Source organism: Nannospalax galili, unplaced genomic scaffold, assembly GCF_000622305.1.
Source record: "Nannospalax galili isolate Female #2095 unplaced genomic scaffold, S.galili_v1.0 scaffold833, whole genome shotgun sequence".
In the NCBI taxonomy this organism is placed as follows: Eukaryota; Metazoa; Chordata; class Mammalia; order Rodentia; family Spalacidae; genus Nannospalax; species Nannospalax galili.
In genome coordinates this window covers 759,927-779,848 of record NW_008333374.1, presented here as the reverse complement: position 1 = coordinate 779,848, position 19,922 = coordinate 759,927, and the positions used below count along the sequence as shown (strand labels likewise).

At 55.8% G+C, this 19,922-nt stretch overlaps 2 protein-coding genes across 3 annotated transcripts; one reads left to right on the top strand and one right to left on the bottom strand.

The window, feature by feature from the left end:
* Window positions 1-1,847: 1,847 nt before the first annotated feature.
* On the top strand, window positions 1,848-5,327 carry LOC103729966 (inactive serine/threonine-protein kinase TEX14-like). Its single transcript, XM_017796886.1, is given in 16 exon segments — window positions 1,848-1,954; window positions 2,277-2,442; window positions 2,518-2,672; window positions 2,754-2,814; window positions 2,890-3,014; window positions 3,124-3,235; window positions 3,237-3,281; window positions 3,594-3,707; window positions 3,781-3,929; window positions 4,009-4,166; window positions 4,242-4,435; window positions 4,518-4,578; window positions 4,660-4,733; window positions 4,822-5,019; window positions 5,128-5,170; window positions 5,284-5,327. Coding segments are annotated over 16 exon segments (1,806 nt in total).
* A 474-nt stretch (window positions 5,328-5,801) lies between these two features.
* Arhgap33 (Rho GTPase activating protein 33) lies at window positions 5,802-19,774 on the bottom strand. Of its 2 annotated transcripts, XM_008828050.1 has the most exons (22): window positions 19,640-19,774; window positions 18,816-18,898; window positions 17,599-17,696; window positions 17,431-17,515; window positions 17,017-17,097; window positions 16,775-16,912; window positions 16,229-16,321; window positions 15,524-15,646; window positions 15,179-15,256; window positions 15,029-15,095; window positions 14,887-14,946; window positions 14,653-14,805; window positions 14,474-14,576; window positions 12,407-12,551; window positions 12,245-12,327; window positions 12,056-12,163; window positions 10,503-10,648; window positions 9,714-9,867; window positions 9,481-9,626; window positions 9,321-9,395; window positions 7,495-8,169; window positions 5,802-7,397 (listed from the first exon to the last, which is right to left on the bottom strand). In XM_008828050.1, the coding sequence occupies exons 2-22, from the start codon at window positions 18,891-18,893 to the stop codon at window positions 6,142-6,144; spliced, it is 3,945 nt and encodes a 1,314-aa protein (XP_008826272.1). In that variant the 5' UTR covers window positions 18,894-18,898; window positions 19,640-19,774; the 3' UTR covers window positions 5,802-6,141. The 2 variants fall into 2 exon arrangements, with proteins under 2 accessions (XP_008826272.1, XP_008826274.1); XM_008828052.1 differs by lacking the exon at window positions 18,816-18,898 and having other exon boundaries at window positions 19,640-19,768.
* Window positions 19,775-19,922: the final 148 nt, after the last annotated feature.

Below are 19,922 nucleotides of genomic sequence, written 5' to 3'. Positions count from 1 at the left end.
TGTGTGTGTGTGTGTGTGTGTGTGTGTGTGTGTGTGTGTGACCACAAAGGCCAGAAGAGAGCATCAGATCCCCTGGAGCTGGCATTACAGGCAGTTGTGAGCCACCTAACATGGTGCCAGGAACTGAACTCGGGTCCTCTCCCAGAGCAGCAAGTGCTCCAAATCACTGAGCCTCTCTCCAGCCCTAATTTCTTTTTCTTAAAGTATTGGCCTAAACTTCCAAACCATGGTTGTCATTGGACATCTTTTTCTTTGTTCTTGATATTAAAGGGATTGAATCTGTGTTTTTGTACAAAGTGTAATGTTTGCTACATTGGTTTGGAGTTTATAATTCTTATGAAGTACAAAAATTCCCATCTGAGTTTTTTGAGGGATCCCCCAATTATAAGTATTAAATTTTATCAAGCACTTTTTTTCTGTAGCTATAAAGTTAAAATATGACCCTGCCATGCTAGGGGTGGGATTCAGTGCCTTTCATTCTAGACCAGTGCTCTACCACTGAGCCCCACCCCAGCCTCTCATTGGTGGATTCTAGATAGGTGCTTTACCACCGAGCCACACCCCAAGCCCCTCACTGGTGGATTCTAAATAAAAGTTCTACCATTGAGCCACATCTCCAACCTCTCACCAGTGAATTCTAGGCAAGTGCTCTACCACTGATCCATACCTTCAGGACATGCAATTTTTGTCCTTTGATCCATGAATATTTTATTATATTGCTAGATTTTCTTTTAAAATTTTTTATTTTTAAGTGTCTGAGTGTTTTGCCTCCAGGTATATAAGTGTACCATATGCAATGCCCATGGAGGCCAGAAGAAGGCGTCGGAAGTTACAGATGGTTGCCCTGTGGGTGCTGGGAACCAAACCCCAGTCCTCTACAAGAAGACCAGTGCTCTTAACTACCAGGCCATCTCTTGAGCCCTTGATAGATTTTCTTACATTGACTCATCTTTGTTTCTGGGAATATGTCAGTTTTTCTTTGGTTCTTGCATGTGGTATCATAAATGGAATTAGTTTATAGCTTTATTTTCTGGTTCTGGAAACTCTCGTCCACTTTTGGAATGAAAGTCAAGCTGGCCTCATAAAACAAGCTTTACCCTCTTTGTATATTAATTGTTTTGGGACAACTTGTTCAGGGCTATCTTGTCCTGGCAATGATTTGTGCTTTAGGAAAGATGCCTTTATGGTACAAGTTGAGTGTAGAAAACCAGTTAAGATGTAGTTACAAAAGGTGTTGGGCTGTGAGTAAACTATGAAGCAGAGAATATGGGGTTCAGAGGTTCTGGAAAGGCCACATTTGGAGGGATTTTGAGACAGATACCAAGGTGGCAGGATTGATCCTCTTGGCCCCCCAATTCCGACACCTTTCGGATAAGGAGGTAAACGTCTCCACTCATTCCAATTCTGTGGACTCGATTTCTGGTGCACTGTGTTGAAATGGGTTCTGTGGCAGCTCTTCCTTCGAAGCTAGAGAGTGGCAGTTCTGGATATGGGGTTGAGGGTCACCCAATCAAAGAGAAATGGAAATTCCAGAAGACTGGAATTGGCAGGAATGTTTACCTAGGGGATCTAGCTCAGTTAATAGAGTGCTTGTCTAGCATGCACAAAGCCCTGGGCTGAATCCTCAGCACTACACAAACCAGGTGTGGTGGCACACACCTGTAATCCCAACACTCACAGGCAGAAGCATCAGAAGTTCAGGGTCATCCTTAGCTATGTATCAAATTCCAGGCTAGCCTGGAATACAAGGGCTGTGTTTGCCTAGTGGCCTGAATTCAGGACTTCTGTCTTAAGAATCTGGGATGGGCACAATCTTAAGTCTCTTTGTCCCCCAGTTGTCCAGGTAGATGGTGAGAACTCTGCTGGGCAGACAGGGCTCTTCCTGTCGGCACTGCTGGGCCACAGTTCTGCCGTGCGGCTCCTACTGACCTTTGGTGCTAACCCCAACCAGTGAGTGGAAAGGCTGGAATACCCCTACAGTCCTAGGGCCCTGGACACTGGGAGGTGTACCCTATCACAACTCCTCTTCTAGCCCCTAGTGCCTTCCCTGTCCTCTCAGTTAACCCCTTCTTGCCCCCCTCCCTCAGGGACTATTCTTATTTCTAGTGCCTTCCATGCTCACAGTGGTCCCCCCCACAAGCCCCATTGAGTCTTCACATGACCCACTTCCCATGTTCACTGGGCCCCCATCCTGTTCAGTCCCACATTTGCCCCTTATTGTGCCTGTTCTGCCCATTTCTTCATCTATGCCATGCTTGTTTCGGGTTCTTTCCTAGCCGCTGCCTAGACAGCAGCACACCCATGCATGCAGGTGCCTTCTCTGGCCGAAGCTTGGTGTTATGGTACCTGCTGCAGGCTGGGGGTGACCTGCGTTTGCATGACCAGCAGGGCCGCACGCCACAAGACTGGGCTGAACAGGGTGGTGGCAAGCTGAGCTGGGAGGTGAGCAGTGGCCAGGGTACAGTGGGGGTATCACGGCCAGTATGTTCTCCCAGTCTCACCCTGTACCCCACCCAGGTGATGGAGCTGCTGCAGTGGTGCCGCACCCATATGTCAGCACTGGTGCAGAGCGGGGAGTTGGCGCCTACTGCATCCCTGGGTCAGTTGCAAGCTAGCTCTGGACATAGCCTTTGTGGCTCCCTGTCCTCCCCAAGGTTGGCACAGGCAGACAGGTAACAGTCCACACTCTGAAGGTCCCATGCCCATCACACCCAGTGACTTCAGACTTAGTTTCAGCCTGCCTTTTGTCCCAGGGCTCTGAGGCAAGGGCAAATCAGGAGACCCCTCCAAACCCCAGCTTTGGGATATGGCCAGGTAAGATGGAGAGGGCAGGAGAGCAGGGACCATCCCTATCCTCTTGGTGCTCACAGCTCTGTTCCTCTTCTCCAGCTTAGCAGCCTGCAGCCTCCAGCACTGGTAATGGGCATCCCGTTGGTAGACCCCAAGGAGCTGCTGCCAGCCCAGGGCGATACTGACCGCACCTATAAGAGCAGCTCCCACACCCTCATGGCCAAGTGAGAGCTCCTCCCATGTTGTTGAAGAGCTCCTGCCTCCTGCTCCCCTCACAAGGAAATCCTGCCCCTGTATCTCACCTGGTCCTCTCTCCCACTACCTGTTCTCCAGCCTCCTGTGGAAGGGCCACACCGTTACTGTACGGCAGTTGAATCCCCCTGAAGCCCACCCTGACGTGCTGTTGGCAGACCTTCAGCACTGCAGGTATAAGTCCCAGCCTCTGCCTACCAGCACCAGCTGCCCTGACTCCAGCAGTTCATAACCAGGGAGTGTGGGGATAGCCACAGTTCTGCTTAGTCTTCAGCTCTAGGCCAGCACCTAGCATGGGGCCCTCCAGCTATAATGTTCCCCCTTCCTGCACAGTGGCACCCAGGGGTTGGAGGAACTCCAGACTGGTATGGGCTGGTGCTGGCTCTGCCACTGATGAGCTGCGTGATGGGGGGAAGTGTCTCAGTGTCTCCTGCCCAGTGGCTGGCAAGATAGTCTGCCCTGGCCCATAGTAGATGGTCTGTACCCAGGAGCAGCTCCCACCCTGTACAGATTGGGGCTGCTGGTCCAGGGTCTGCTCTGCTTCCTCCAAGCACACTGCACCACCCTGGCCTGCTGCTGCTGATGGCGCTGAGCCTCTCGGAGGACCTATCTGGCCTGAGCCTGCTCTTTGAGCCAGTGTGGCTGGGCTCCCTGCATGTCCTGCTGCACGCACCAAGACCTGATGAGGAGGGTCCCCGAGTCCTGCCAGGCCTGCTGCCTGGTTCCCTGCTGCTGCAGGTATTGGAGGCCCTGCTGTTCCTGCAGGCCCGCTGCTGGGCCCATGGCGGCCTCAGCTCCCATGCTGTGCAACTAGTGAGGCCAGGGCTGGCTAAAGTGAGCCACCTGGAACACGGGCGCCTACTGCACCAGCCCAGGCTGCAGCCCAGGTGAGAGCCTGCCTTCATGCCTGCCCCATGTCCCTCCCAGCAGTCACGAGCTCACCAGACCCATTGGTCTTGACCACAGGCTACCACAGGACCACCCTCAGGGGAGCCCAAGTCCAGGGCTGCCCCCACCCCCTGAACTATATCCATGGCTGCCGCTTGAGCTGATCCGTAGTGACGTGCCCAGTGCTACCTCAGACTTCTACAGCTTCTGCATGCTAGCCCAGGAGGTCTTCACTGGTCAGTGAGTGAACCTGCGCCTGCCCCACAGAAGTATCCCACTAGGGTGGGTCCCCTGATTATTCTTCCTCACAGGAGAGCTGCCCTGGGCTGGGGGAGAGGGGCCTGAGGTGAAGGCTAAGCTGGAAGCAGGTGAGAGCCCAGCCCTGGACCCCTTGCTGCCAGCCCCCTACCAGGCCGTGGTTCAGTCTGGGCTGGGCCTAGAGCCTGCTGACCGCTGGGGCAGCTTGCAGAGCACTCGGTACCTATTGCGAGAGGCCATGACTCAGGTACAGGGAGGTCAGGGGGCCATGGGTAGTTATGGAGCCCCAGGCAGAGCCCATGTCCCCACACTCAGACTCCTTTCCACAGGACTCAGTACTCAAGGTCAGCTCCCCAAAAGAGTGGACTACACTGTTCCCTGTACCCCCAGGTTAGGGGCAAGGAGGATGGCTGGTGCTGGGCACAGCAGAGGTGTGCATCCCCATTCTGACTGTCTGCTCTGTGTCCCTAGAGCATTTGTATGAGGTAGCTCCCAGAGCCAAGGACAGATCCAAGCTTGTGCTCCCCATCCCAGTCCCATCCCAGGTAGGAACCAGGGGAGAGGTCTGAGAGCTAAGGGAGGTGTGGAGCACCTGGGCAACCCATGCCAGTTCCTTGCCATTGTTCTCTGCAGACCCTGGAGACTCGTGAGGTCACAGGTTACAGTAAGGTCCAGCAGAATGCAGCCTGGGACTCAGGCAGCAGCTTGACTCTAGTCAGCAGCCTCAGCCCCAGCCCCAGTCTTCATCCTGGTTCCAGTCCTGGCCTGGGCCACAGCCACACTCTGACAACCAGGGTCAGCCAGCACTGCTGCCTGGAGCCCAGCTCAACAGTATGGATACCTCTAGCCTGTCATCAGTCTGGGACCCCCCCTCTCTCCAGGGGTGCCCTGGCTCCCTGTCATCTGACCTGTGATTCCCCATTGCATACTGGCTTTCAGGATCCAGCATCCCTGCTGGAGACCCAGAGCTCTAAGGAGCAGTGTGAGAGGAAAGTCTCTCAGGATCCAAGCCCTGCAAGGGCAGCTGTGGCATGTGTGGGACTGCTATGCCGGATCCCTAGCCCTATGAGCCCGCCCCTGCCTGCTGATCCACAGGGAGGCTTCCATTCCCTGAGAACTGTCACCAGGGAGAGCCATGAGGGCAGGCAAAGTGGAACACCTCCCTACTTCCCTCCTCCCAGGCCACTGAGCCTCCAGGCCTGCTGATGGCAGCTCTAACCTTTCTCCTGCAGACATCAGACATCGAGCTGAGTGGAGGAAGTCTCTTCTCTAGCCTACAGGAGTGAGACACAGGCTGTGGTGGATGGCCCCGGGGTCCCTCCCTCATTCCTGAGGTAAGCCCAGGTTTGTCCTGCCCCACTGCTGTCCAGGATGGATCTGCTGGAGGAGATCATGGCAGAGCTGCAGAGCAGATGTCCCCTCGAAGACAAACCCAGGATCAGCCCTGCTCCTGGCCCAGACTCCTAGGATGCCCGTGGGCCTCCCTGCAAACATTACCTTGGGAACCTTTCTGTAAGAACTGAACCCTTGCCTCAGTGTCTTCCCCAAAGCAAAGAAAGTGGTGAAGCAGCTAGTCATTAGTCTGTGCGTCTTCATTTACTGCCTCCAGCAGCCACATTTTTGCCATTTTTATTCATTAATGTTGTCAGGTGGTTTAGTGGGGCACATAGGGAGAGGTGGACAGGAGCCGTTCCCCCACCTCCTGTGCACAGGGCAGGACAGTCTGGAGGCTCCTGGAGGGAAAGGAAGGTCAGGGTGTCAGCCTTGCTCTCCTCCAGATTTGTGCAAGGGCCCCCAGGAGGGAGGCAGGGGATGGGCACATTGATTTTGGTTAGGGACTGTCATCAGAAGCAAGTTACAAAGTTAGAAACCTGGAATGGGATAGGGAACTCAATACAAAACAAGGGATTGACTTGGGCCAAGATCCAGTGGGGGGCCCTTCCTGGCCCTAGTTCAGCAGTAACTTCTGGTCTGGCTCTCAGAGTGTAGAGACCAGCTGGGTGTGGGGTAAGGAGGAGGGGGACCAGCCCCCTCCCCTCTCTGACCCCCAGTTCTATATAAAGATCCTCGGAGCTCGCCTCCCCTCCCATAGGCTGGTGGGGCTGCCCTGTAGAGCAGAAGAGGCTCAGGGGAACTCCAAGGTCCAGGTACTCGATGCGGGGTACGGGGACCCCAGGGAGCTCGCTGCTTCTGGGGGAGGCGGGGAACAGGGGGTCCAGGATCTGAACGGCTTCGGGGGTGGGCAGGAGGAGAGGAAGAGGAAGAAGAGGCAGGTGAAGGTCCCCTGGGCCGGAGAGCTAGGTTGACATAAAGGGGCTCAGGTCGGGTAGGGCGCCGGACAGGGTGCTGGGGAGCTGAGTGGCTAAGATGGTCAGGAGGAAAGCAGGAGGGGTGTGGTGGGTAGCTGAGCAGGAAGTCGGGGGACCTGTGGAGTGGTGGTGACTGACCAAGCATGCCATATGAGGCATTGAGCCTATCAGCAGGCATAGAGCGGAAGGGACTCCAGGACCGGCTGGGGCCAGGGTAAGCAGTCCCTTCCCCTGCCCCAATCTCATAGTACAAATTCTCCCCCCTGTCCAGGCCTGAGGTGGGACCCAGGGAGTTCCTCCAGACTGGGGCTGGGGAGTTAGGTGGAAAGGGCGGGGGGGCCAGGGAGTACAAGCCTGGCTTAGGGACCCCAAGGAAGGGTGGCAGGCACTCCCGGGGGGCTGAGAAGAAGCTGGGGGTAGGACCCTGTGAAGGGACCGAACATGGGGATGGGGCCACTGTCTCTGGGGCATCCCTGTAGGCCCCACCTGCCCTGAGCTGAGTGCTAACCTGGGAAGGGCCTCTGAGACCCCTCCTTGAGGTTCCCAAGGGCCATTGGTTCCTCACCAGGCTCCCATCACTTTGTTGCCTTGGGAGATAGGGTGGGGGACCCGGGGCCCAGGCACCTGGATAGGCTACAGAGTGAGGGGGTGGCCCACTCCCTAAACTCCCCGCTGGCTCCCCGCCCACCTCCAGGGACAGTGAGCGACGGAAAGGGGAGTGGGGAGCAGGCAGGGTTCCCCCCTGCTCCTGTTGGCTCTGTTGCTCTGCCACTTGCTGAGCCCGCTCAGCCAGGGCCAGGGCCATCAGACGTGCTGGGTTCTTGGGGGGTGGGGGTGGGGCCCCACCAGGGCGCAGGAGGGACAAGGGTGGGGGTAACAATGGTGAGTCCATGCCAGAACCTACAACACAGAAAGGAATGGGAAGAAGGTCAGCTAGGTCCTGAGGCAGCCTTGAGGACTGGCCAAACAAGAGTGGGGTTCCACGAACAGGACTCACCGTGCTGGCCCTGAGCTCCCTGGGGACCAGGCAGTGCCAGCTTGCTGCTGATCTCCTGCTGGCAGGTGTCACTTAGCTGGGCCTCAGCTCCACGCAGCAACAGGGGAATGAGATGAGGGCGCAGGCCTGGGCTAGGGCTCAAAGCTGGTGTTGGGGTGACTGAGGCAGGTGTTCCCCCAGCCCCCAACAGTTCCAGGACAGCAGGTGGCACCGATACAGCCAGGGGCTCTGAGATGTCCAGGGCAGTGGGTGAAGCAGGGTTGGTGGGTCCATGGGGTGAGAGGGTCTGTGGGGTTGCTCGGGGTGGGAAGGCAGAAGCAGGGGCTGGGGGTGCTGGACTGGCAGGGGGTGCAGGGTCCCCTGGGGTGGGGCTGCTGCAGCGAAAGGTAAGGGGATCAAAGTCAAGTCCTCGGAGTCCCTCCAGGCAGCGAGGTGGGCTGAAGTCCAGTTCATCACCATCATCGAGCCACGCTGAGGTGCGGTGAGAGGGGGATCCAGAGAGTGGCCCCAGGCCAGCTGCTGAAGACTCCGAGGAGGAGGACGAAGAGGAAGATGAAGAGGATGAGGAGGAAGAAGAGGAGGACAGGCTCTCACAGGAGCCAGCAGGTGCTGGGCCCACAGGAAAAGCATCACTGCTGGAGTGGGGTCGTCGCAACCGGTGTAGTCGCTGGAGGCCTGAGGGGGCAGGTAGTTAGGGATCAGAACCTTACAGACCTCAACATCAGTGAGATCAGGACACAGCTGTGTAGCAGCACCTCCCTGTAGGGCCACCAGACTGACTTGAAAATGTTGACTCTGGGTGATAGAGCAAAGTCATGAACCATCCCAGACCCAGGGCAAGAATGGTCTGGTGACCCTGTGAAGCACGAGTGCAGCAGCATCTTATGCACACTGCAGGTGTGAAGGTGGGACAACCCCTTGGAAAGCCATTGGTTTGGTTCTGATCCAGTCGAGCTGAGGGTGTACTGATACAGGACAGCAGCTCCACTCCCGGGTATGTAGCAGAGCCATCTCCCAGGACAGTGGGTGTGGCAGGAATTGCTGACAAAAGCCACCAAACCCACTGGGAGTAGGCATGCGGTGCACACACAGAGCAGGGGGAGCACTGAGCTGCACTTGCCAACACAGATGAGTTTGTGGCTGCATGGTGAGCAAAAACTCAGGCTGCACATGCAGCATGCTACTTCCTTTCCATGGCACCCTGTGAAAACTTGGAAGGCAACAGGGCATTCACACATATGCCTGTATCTAACCAAACCCCTGCAGTGAGGGGATGGTTGCCATCATGTTTAGAGGATGCCTCTGGGTGGGGGAGGCAGGTGGAAAATGGGAGACACTCAGGTAAGATACTGAGGCTTTTAGTTGTGCCCAGAGAGTTTATAATACTTAGTTTTTTTCAAAAGGAATAACTAAACAACAACAACAAAAAACCTTTAAAGGGCCCTTTGTGAAAAGTGAGTACAGTGGGTACTGCTATAACTTCTACCTAACTTCTACCTAAAACTTATCTAGCTTGTATCTAAAGCCTAGCTTTCAAAGCTTTAAATCCCTTGCTGGGCCTGGTGGCTTATACATGTAATTTCAGCTCTCAGGAGGCCAAGGCAGGAGAACCGAAGAGATGTGGTGCCAGCCTGAGCTACACAGCAAATTCCAAGCCAGTCTGGGCAACATAGCAAGATTCTGTCTTAAAAACAAACAAACAAACAAACAAACAGAAAGCCCAAGACTCCCTTTCCCAATCTGAGACACAACATTTAAAGGTGAAACCAGGGCCCCAATTTCTCCCAGCTGAGCTTGGGCAAAGGTAGGGTTCACGCTGTGCTTACCAGCCCCACTGGCCTGCGATGACAGAGACTCCTCACTCTTGGCAGATCTCAGAGTGACAGTGTCAGGTCTGCTGCCTGCAGGGAGAGGTAGGAGGGGTCATTTACCTTTCCAGGACCATAAGCCACCCCACCACCACACTGTATGGCCTTGATCACCAACCTGAAGGCTGAGGTGGGGCTCGGCTGCCACCCAGCCAGGGCAGGGGCTTCTTTCGGGGCACACTGGGACCCCGGCCCAGAGCAAAGAATGTCTTCCAACTGCTGCCCCCTGGCTTCCGTTGTTTCTCGCATCTCTCTCTTTTCCTCCTGGAGTTATGGTGAAAGACAGGAGGCAGTCTCAGGATCCAGGACCTCCATGCTACTCCTCCCCTCCCCAACATCCCACTCCAGTACCTTTCCACTGGGGAGGCTGGGGTCTTGGGAGTTGTGGGCTCAGTGGGTGTTCCCAGGCGCCCCTGGGTGCGAGCCTGGGCTTCCTCTAGTGTCAGCAGACGAGTGGAAGGACTGCTTCCCGCAAGAGACTTGGGCCTGGGGAGGAGGCAGCGACCTGGGGAGGTCGGAAAGGGGGCAGCCATCAGTTATGGGTCACTTGAGGCCACAGGCAAAGCCAAGCGCCACAGCCCAAGCCCCGGCCCCGCAGCGTGCCCACCCGGGCTGGCAAGGCAGGGGGCCGGTGTAGATCAGGCGGGAATGGGGGGGCAGCAGGCAGGTGAGGAGGAAGGGTGAGGCAGAATGAGCTGATGAGGAGGCAGCTCCCAGCAGCCAGCAAGGGCAGTGGCTCTGGTCAGTTACCTCGGGCCAGAGGGCCCTCCGTCGAGCTGAATCCTGACTGGGCTGGGGTCCGGGGCAGGGCAGGGAGTCTGGGCAGGGCCAGGGTGGGGTCAAGTCTGGGGACCTCCCACCACCTCCCAGGTGGACCCACGGCCCCAAGCGCCCCCAGGAGCTATAAGGGGTGAAGGAAGAACGGCGTCCTGGCCAAGAAGTGGGGATCCTGAGCGTAGGAGCTGAAATGAGAAGGAGGGGGGCGCGGGGAGGGATGGGCCGGGGTGGGGTCCTCAAGGAGCTGGGGGGGAGGTCTAGTCAGTGGGGTAGGGGTAGGGCCAGGAGCCCACCTGCCCTCCCACTGCAGTCCTGACACTGAAGGGCAGGTAACTAGGATGTCAGGGGCTGGGCTGGGCATACCTTCAGAGTCTAGGCCAGCAGAGGTGAAGGTGTCACTAAACAGGACCTCCACATGGGTGAGCAGGAACTCCACCACCACAGACTGCACCCGGACCTCTCTGAAGGCTGCCGCCCCACCAAGCCCCACTGACTCCAGCTCCATAGACCTGAGGGAGGCAATGTACCTTGAGCCGGGTGGGCAGTGTCAGCTGTCTGTCCATACATTCAGCACCTCTGACCTTCTGGAACTGTTACAGCTAGACTGGCCTTTCAGCCTTCCCCCTCAAACCTGCTTCCTCCCTATTTCTCCACATTGGTCAGTGCTGACCAATCACCAGGGCTGGCCTTGATTCCTCTTTCCTTCACAACCTCATTCAATCAGAAAATCCTGTCAGTTCTACCTCCAAAAATGTATGCAGAGTCTAACTTTTCTGAATTCTGCTGCCCATATCCTACCTGGGTAAGTTGGTCCCCAGGGTAGGACTTTAGGAGGTGGGGCCTGGTGAGGAAGGTCTTTAGGCCACAGGGGCATACTCTGGAAGGCAACTGTGGGGTCCTGGCTCCCTCCTAGCCCTTTCATTGTGTCCTGGTCATGAGCTGCGCAGTTTTATTCTGCTGCATACCTCCACCATGTCACCTTGCCACAAGCCCAAAGCAATGGGGTCAGTTGATCATGAATTGAAACCTCCAAAACTGTGAACCAAAACAAACCTTTTCTCTTTATTTTCTGCTTTGTTTTTTAAAATATTTTATTTATTATTCTTTATTTTATGTGTACGAGTGTATTGCCTGCATGTATGTGAGTGTACCCATGTCATGCAATGCCTCGGAGGTCAGAAGGGGGCTTCAGATTCCCCTGGAAGTGGAGTTAAGGACGGTTCGTAGCTGCCATGTGGGTGCTGGGAATTGAACCCAGGTCCTCGACAAGCGCAGTCAGTGCTCTTAATTGCTGAGCCATCTCTCCAGCCCTCTGCTTTGTTTTTTGAGATAGGGTCTCACTACAGAGACCCAGAGTGCTCCTGAGTGCTAAGATTAAAGACATGTACCACTATCCCAGGTACCTTTTCTCTTTGTAAGTTAACTACTTCAGGTATTTTGTTATAGTGACAAAAAGTTGATTAACATACTAGCCTAGTCTCCACTCCTCCTGTATGGATGTCACAGTAGCCTCTTCCTGGTCTCCTGCTCTTGACCCTGCTCCAACAGTCTGTCCTAACCTACAGCCAGAGAACCTGTGCACTCCTTAGGTCAGGCTTTCCAAGCTTAGAGGCCTGCCTTGGCTGCACCTCACCCCATCTTGCAGTCGTCACTATGAGTTGTAAGTCTGGTTCATCACCTGTGACTTCATCTCTTCTCCTCATCCCTCTCCCTTGCTCACCCGCTCATCTGCAGCCCAACAGGCCTCCCAAAGGTTCCTCTAAAACACCAGGGCCCCCATCTGCCTCCAGCGCACTCTGCTCTGACTGGTTTGCTTCTCCCCAGATACCCCATGGGGACCTGCCCTACCCCAGTAGGTCTTTACTACCCCATAGCAGGAAGCAGAGTACAAACCATCTGGTGAGCTGCCCACTTACCGGAGCAGGTTGGGTGCCCAGACTATGGCCAGGTTGCGGGCATGCATGCTGGTGTTGGCGCTGTGTCTTGCCATGCGGGCCAGGTGCCTCAGCAGGTACTCCAGGGTCCTGCAAATAGAAGCAGAGGGAGACAACTGGGCCTCAGCTCCCTGAACCCCCACCATAGTCCTCTTGGCTCTGCCTGTTTACCTGTAGTGTGGTGGGGGCAGCTGCTGGATGACATCGTGGACTCGCACCAGGCGCTCCTCCTCCCCAGGCACTGACATGGCCTCCTGAGATGATGGACAAGCATGATGGCACTGGGCCACATGCAGCTCAGCCTCCTCTCCCCTGCCCAGCCCCCTTACTCACACTGAACTTCCCATAGAGCTGGTAGGTAAGCAAGGGGTTGGGCAGCTCCCGGAAGTAGAGCTTGCAGAGGGAGGACACGCTATGGATGTCCTGCAGGAAGGCAGGGCCAGACAGTTCAGGGATCCTCTCGCTGTCAAACTCATGCCTGAGAACCACCAGGTCAGAGAGAGAAAGACTCCAGTCAGCCTGGCTCACCTGGCCATATCCCCTTACCTCTGCCCCTCAAGGCCCACAGATGGATATTTTCTTCCGTAGTCCCTCTGCAGGGCTATCCATAGAGAGAACCTTATTGATGTTCCCAACAACCCTGAATAGCAAAGACAAGGGGAACCCATTTGGGAGAAAGGAATGTTGGAGAACCCTGCTGTTAGGGTTGTAGTCCTCCATGTCTGGAAAGCTCTAAGGGGCTCAGTGCCATATGGAAGGACTCCCCTTCTCAGCAGGGGGCCTCCTGCTCTCTTCCTGACTTACCTGGAAAGTGCCGCCAAGCAGGATGCCTGACCTTATTTGGAACATGACCTTTGGCATAGTTACCTGGAGTAAAAACTACCCCCAGGTTTTTTCTATATGATAATCAGGCATTGCCCGGTAGTCGGACAATAGGTGCCTACTGCCACATGTAAATAAAGTATACTATAAGCACCTATCAGCTGAAGCATTGGCTGCTGCCTCCACACTATATTTTCCCTGACCCCCACTGAATAAACGGGGCTGTTTCACTGAGTCTGGAGCTGTTTACATCATTGAACCTGCCTCCCCAGAAGGGCTTTCTTCCGTCAGTGCTCACTGGCCATCCTGACCCCACTCGTCGCTCCTGCTCCCTTTGTCCTCATGGACCGGTGGCCAACGACCCACAAGAGGAGAGGGAGCGACCCCACACAGGAGCACTGGGGCTCAGGTACAAGATGCCTCTGCCTGCAGTTACCCACAGCTGCATGACTCCAGATGGCAACTATGCTCTTAACACAAGCCACATGCTGTGCCATCCTCCTGGCTTTAAGCAGTACTGGAAAGTGAAGATGGAACCTCAGGAGCCCTACTCACTCCTCTGCTGGGTTCCTACTGCTCACAGGTAAAGCTCTTACCGCGACCCCATTCCTCATCTCCCTACTCACTCAACCTTCCTGTTCCAACCACCTGGCCTCTGTCAGTCCCAGTTCTTGCCCACATTCCTTCCCACCTCCATGCCACTGTGTATGTTGCTCCTTCTTGGCTCAGAACCTTCTAGTGGATCCCCTAAAGCCCAAACCCTTAGTTATCAAAAAGGTTCTGCACAAGGGGTTAGGGTGTGGCTCAATGACAGAGGGGCTGGGCGCATAGGTTAGCAGTAGAGTGCTTCCTTCACATGCAGTCAAGGGTTCCATCCCCAGCACTGCAAAATCAAAAAAAGGCCCTGCACATGCTGCCTCGGTGAGTCTCAATGTCATCTCCTGCTGCTCTCCCGTGGATGGTTGCTATGTACACTGTGGACACTTTTGCCAGGACATACCATCATCTGCTCTTTCACCTCTTTGCCGTGAGGCTTCTGCCCTAACTCCCCACTCAAAAATGCAATCCTCCTTCCTGGCTTTTTTGTTTAGGTCTGGCTTTCTGAGACAGGTTCTTATGTCGCTGAGGCTGGCCTTTTAATCTGTGATCTCCTGCCTCAACCTCCCAAGTGCTGGGATTACAGGTGTGGCCACTATTGGCGCTCCTTCTCTGTGTTCTTTCTTCCTCCTTAGCTCATCTGTTTTCTGCATAGCACCTCTGGTACTCTGAACCTTCCTGTTTGTCTGTCCTGCCCACAGATGAGCCCATTCTGGGTTCTCATTCACTGCTGTGTGCCCAATGCCTAGAGCAAGCCTTGGCATTTGGCAGGATCAGTGAAGGCCAAGTCGTCTGTTTGGGATGCTGGCTCTACTTTCACTACATTCAGCCTCAGCTGAGGTGTCACCTCAAGGAAGTTCTCCCTGACTGCAGCCTCAGTTCACCACTGTACTGTCTTCCTAACTTGTGACAGCTGTGACCCCGACACACAGCACAGGGCTGGGACAGAGAATGATCATAAGTGTATGGGGGGGGGCTCACCGCAGCCTCTGGATGTTGGAGGACACCCCTGAGAGTCGGTAGATTCCATCCACCACACCGTGGGCCTCGATAAACTCAGAGCAGCAGCGCAGCACCTGGGGCACTGGGAGAAAGCAGCAGGGTCAGAATTCTTTTCAGAGCTGTATGCTCGAGAGAGTAGGGGCAATCCCAAGCCTCACCATCTTGGCCTGAATTGCTGAGGTGCTCTCCAAGGTCACAGCCAAATACTCTCTGCCTCAGGATTCCCCGCTGGCGCAGCCGCTGGCGGGAAGGGCGGGAGCGCATGAAGGTGCGAAGGAGTCCAGCCAGCTTCCCTCTCGGCCGGGGCACAGCTGTAAGGGGAAAAGCATAGTCAGCAGAGCCATAGGCCTGGTGGGGCAGGGGGCAGAGGTCTGACCCCTTGTTTCCATTACCTGAGGTCAGAGAGGAGATACCCTGGGGAGCTGGGATGCCACACAGGGGACCATCAGCATCTGTGGGGTATACAACAGGTAGAGAAAGGATGGATGGTAGGCAGAAGGTGCAGGAGGGTAGCCCACTCTCCAGGACACTTACCCGCTTTTAGGCCAGGGCCTGGCCTCTCTGTAAAAAGCTCCACACACTCACTGGGGAAGAAACCGACCTGAGGAAGGGTCAGGATCAATGACTGGGCCACCCTAGTGGCATGGTGCCCTACTGTACTTGTCCACCCCCAGCCCAGCTCACCTGGAAGCCCCGCTTGCCCCGCCACCAGCTCCTGTCCTCTGTAGGTGGCATGTCAATCACCGAAACAATGTCTCCCACCTGTGAGTAGGTGAGAGAGAAGGTCAGAAGGGGCAAGGTCACAGGGAAACAATGTCTCCCACCTGTGAGTAGGTGAGAGAGAAGGTCAGAAGGGGCAAGGTCACAGGGAAACAATGTCTCCCACCTGTGAGTAGGTGAGAGAGAAGGTCAGAAGGGGCAAGGTCACAGGGAAACAATGTCTCCCACCTGTGAGTAGGTGAGAGAGAAGGTCAGAAGGGGCAAGGGACACAGGGAGCCCAGCTAGAGTCTGCTCCTGCCCAGCCTTACCTCAAAGGACAGCTCATCTGGTGCCTGGGCCGTGTATCGTTTGACCACGTGGGCAGCAGCCACTGCAGGAATGTTGAGCGAGGCCTCCTCACTGAGGAGCAGGCGTCTTCCATGGTTGTCCAGCTGAGATGGATGCAAGATGTGGCAAGGAGAGGACAGAAGTTGTTAATAAAGGCAGACAAGGTTCCTCCATGCCCAGTGAGGCCACCACCTAAGAGCCTCGGTTACTCAGATCTGTTGGCCCAACACTTAGATTCCTGTTTCCTCTAAAAAACAAAATAAGAGCAACAACAACAAATTACTTCTTTTTTCCCCACCCCTAACATGTCTCAGGACTCTCATGTCCCCAAGACTTTCCATATACCACCTGCATCTTCATCCTTCATAGCAGACACCACATTTTGTCTAAAACTCATTTAGTTTAAACCACTGCTGGCCAGATATAATATGAGTTACAACCAACGCATTTCTCACTGGTGTATCTTTAAATCACCACAGCCAAACAGCCACACACACACACACACACACACACACACACACACATACACACACACTTGAAGGCACACGCCCACACAGATACTAAAATACCAATGCCTCCTCTCCTTTGGCTCCTTTCTCTTCTATGCCCACACACACTCCCAGGCTGCTTGTGCCTCAGACACTCCTCACTCTATCCCAGCTCCAAGTCCCCCATGTTAGGCCCACCTCCATCCAGGTGAGCACGGGCCCACAGTTGAGGTTACTGTCCACCAGTCCTGACAGCGTCTCCAGGTACTGTAGTAGCAGTGGCACCAGCATCTGGGGGCAGATTGAGTGGGGGCCGCTCCTGTGAGTAGATGCAGATAGAGCCCACTGCCCTCCCACTGTGCCCAAGGCTCATCTCTCAGCAGGGCTGAAATTCAACCTGGATGCCTGGATGTGGCTCAGATGCTAAGTTCTGAAATACTGACCTATCACGCTGGGCCATACTCTGAGGGGCAACTAATAGGACTATGTCAACACATGGAAGCCCCTGGACCTTCCTGTGATCTCCAAACCAGAGACCCTCCAGAACCCTGTTTTATTTCTAAGCCTTGTTCATTCTGATGGTTGGGACTCTGACCATAGTACTTCAGCTTCCCAAGTGCTGAGATTACAGGCTTATACCAATTCCAGGCTCGAGAGGTCTTCAGATCTGTTGCCCTGGCCTGGATGGCTGCTCCCATGGCTGATACCCTGATGCTCAGGCAGGGACTGAGACAAGTAGTTTACCTGGGCAGCCCTGGCGCCCTCCGGGGGTGGAGGGAGCTCTGGGAGGCAGGAAAACCTCCGGTCAAATATGCACCGGTGAAGATGGGCATCCAGGGAACGGAAATCATCATAACTCCGGAGAACTGGCCAGGAGCGGCCCTGTGAAGGACAGGCAGGACAGAAGGGACAGACTCCATTACACTGAGCTGAGGATTATAGAGGTCAGGCCCTCAGGCTAGATGAGAGGCAGGGGCAAGCCTCACCTGACAGGTTACCTGGACCCCAAACACCAGTTCATTCTCTCCAGAAAGGCTGGGGCTTTCACGTTCTGGAGACAGCAGGAGCTGCAGGAGGAAGCACAGATCCAGCTAAGGGCTTCTCAGGCCTAGCATCTCTTGGCTAGGACTATCTAAGGGTGGATCTGTGTGTCCCTCTAAGGACAGGATCCGGAGAGATCACTGTCTGGGTACAGAGCCCTGGCACAAAGCAGATGCCTAACAGAAAACTGCTGTGGAGAAATAACTGGAATAAACTATGTGAGCAGCCCTCCCCATCTGCTCAAGCCTGACTCCTGCTAGTGACTGCTCGGACATGCAGGTGGCCAGGCTCAGGGATGGGCTTCAGAGCAAAGTAGCTGACAGATGTTCACCTTCCCACCTAAGCAGAAGCTCCCATACCTGAATGTGGCCAAAGTCAACATTCTCATAGTGGAAATGGGCACAGTCGGCGAGCCGAGGGAAGGGACCTCTAGGAGCTGAGAGCCTAGGAGACAGGCAGCATATCACCAGTAGCTCTCTCCTAGAATTCCCCTCCCTACTAAACTATGCCTCCTCGAACCCCCTCACCTCTTCCCAGGCTTCCCCTTCGCACCAGGTCCCCCAGCTGGGGGAATGGGCTGCACTGAGCCCTCTCCTGGGCCATCCAGACTGTCAGTACTTCGGGCCTGCAAAGTAGAGAGAAGAATCAGAGACCCCCAGAGATGGGAGCAGAAACAACGGGAGCATTGTTATCTGCCAGTCTGAGCCCAGAGCCTGGAGGCTCCACACACTGCCTTGTAGCATGGGGTAAGAGGTCAGTAGGAGGTGAGTGCTGGGCTGCAGACATCTTCATGTGTGGTCTGGATGGTGGACTGGAGGAGCAGGAACCAAGGGTGAACAGGCAACAGGAACACGAGCATGTTGTAGCCACTGCAGAGTATAGTCATCTGCTGCTGTCTGGACCTTCACAGTTCACATCTCAAGCTTCTGTTCCCAGCCTCTCCCCTCCCACCAGCTTCTCCACAAGTTTTCAGGAAGCTCAAATGTGACTGTCTCTCCATAGACCCTGCTTCAAAGACTCTCTCATGCTTCAAGATGAAGTCCAAATTCTCTGATCTGATAGTCAAGCTTTCCTGAACTGGCTTCTGTTTGCCTCTTCAGTCCCATCTCTCTCTCTCTCTCTCTCTCTCTCTCTCTCCCCATTCTCAGAGCTCTCAAACTTTTCGGAGTCCAGCACAAGTGTCACTTTTTCATGTTTCTTCTACATGTCAGCTGGGTAACCCTGGTCCCCTCCCTGTCACTAGGTTTTCTCCTCCTCTTCTTCCTTCTCCTCCTCCTTTTCTTCCTTTTCCTGCTCCTCTGGTTTCACCTCATATGTGTGCTCCTCCAAGAAAAGCCCTCTCTGTCCCTTTAGGCTATGGCAATCATCAGTGTCCATGCCCAGAACTCCCCTATCCCAGGCTCTGCAGCCGTGCCTGAACTAACCCATCACAGCCTCACAAATTCCGAGATGCCACAGGTGAGGAACTTGTCTTTCCCCTTGGACTCTGACCTCCCCGGAAGCAGGGCCCCAGACTGAGGACCCCCAGCATGCCCAATACAAAATCTGGGTATAGCCTTGGTGCTCTTTATAAGATTCCTCTCTGGGTCTCCAATACCCAGTGCCAGCCCAGTTGCACAGCAGAGGTTGGGTAAAATCTGACGAATAAATTAACCAGCTGCCAGACCAGGATTCAGGGCTTTGCTAGACTGGACTTCTCCCTCCTCCATGTCCCTGTAACCCCAAGTTCATCCCTGGGTCTCACCCTCAGAGTCTGTCCCCTGCCAGCCCATGAAGCTCCCCAAGGCAGGATGGGATCTGACTGTCTCTGTGCCTGGAGCATGGGGCCTGCACAGAGGAGGTCTCAGTGAATGTCCGTGGAGTGAGGGAATGAATGGATGAATGAGCGGGAGCAGTATGGTGGGAGGCGTGAAGGAGGGGAGATGAAGAAAAGGAGATGGAGAAGACCCGAGGATCAAGCGGAGGCGTGATGCTGGCTTCTTGGGTGGAGTAAGCTGGGGAACCGAGCGAGAGGTTGAGATAAAGGTTCAGATGGATGGCGGTGGATTGAGAGGGGCTGGCTTTGGATGAAAACGAGGGAGGAGGAGAAGAAAAGGGTCAGGCTGGGGATGGAGCGGAGTGGGGGTGGGGCTCAGGAATGAGAAAGGGGCTGTTGGGAGGAGGGGGAGGTGGCCCGGGAGGATGGCCTAGGGATGAGGATGCTGAGGAGGGCGCTGGGATGTGGGCTGGTGTCCAGGGAGCCTCAGCAGTCGCCTGCGGGGGACCCCTCAGGGGGCGCGGGTCCCCCCTGGACCAGCCCCTTCTTCTCAAACCCGGGTTCTCCGCCACTGTCACCCCCTTTGCAGGGCGTGGAAGGGGAATGCATGCGCGCCGAGGAGGCGGGGTCGAGGCCAGGGTAGCGACCCGGGACCCGGCCGAGGGGGACGAAAGGGGACCGTGAGAAGGGTGAGGGGCGGCGCGCGGGCCCCGGGGCTCGGGCGGGGCCGGGGGCGGGGCGCGGAGGGCGGGGCCGCGCGCGGACAGACTGACACGCGGACGGACAGACTGACGGCCGCGTGGTCCCCTCACCACCATGGTCGCAGTAGCCTCCTCAGACCCCGGCGGCGTTCGAGCATGGGTTCGCAGTCCTCGCCGCCGCCGCCGCCGCCGCCATGGTGACACAAAGGGGAGGGCGTGAGACGCGCGCGGGCGGCCGCAGGCCCCGCCCCTAACGGCTGCCGGGGGCTCTGGCGCGCGCCCCACGGGGGCGGGTGGAATGGGCACGCGGCGGCGCATCTCATTGGCTCCGCCCTTGGCCTGAGGGGACGCTCCTCCCAGCAAGTGGCCGCTCATTGGCTAGGCGCGAGGCCCC

What these genes read in the sequence shown, in the direction of transcription:
- Arhgap33 (XM_008828050.1), bottom strand. Translation starts at nt 18,893, where the DNA reads ATGCTCCAGGCACAGAGACAGTCAGATCCCATCCTGCCTTGGGGAGCT. An exon ending in TATCTCCTCTCTGACCTCAG is followed by an intron (nt 14,806 to 14,886) that starts GTAATGGAAACA and finishes TTCCCCTTACAG; the next exon opens with CTGTGCCCCGGCCGAGAGGG. An exon ending in CCAGCCTCCCCAGTGGAAAG is followed by an intron (nt 9,627 to 9,713) that starts GTACTGGAGTGG and finishes CCATAACTCCAG; the next exon opens with GAGGAAAAGAGAGAGATGCG.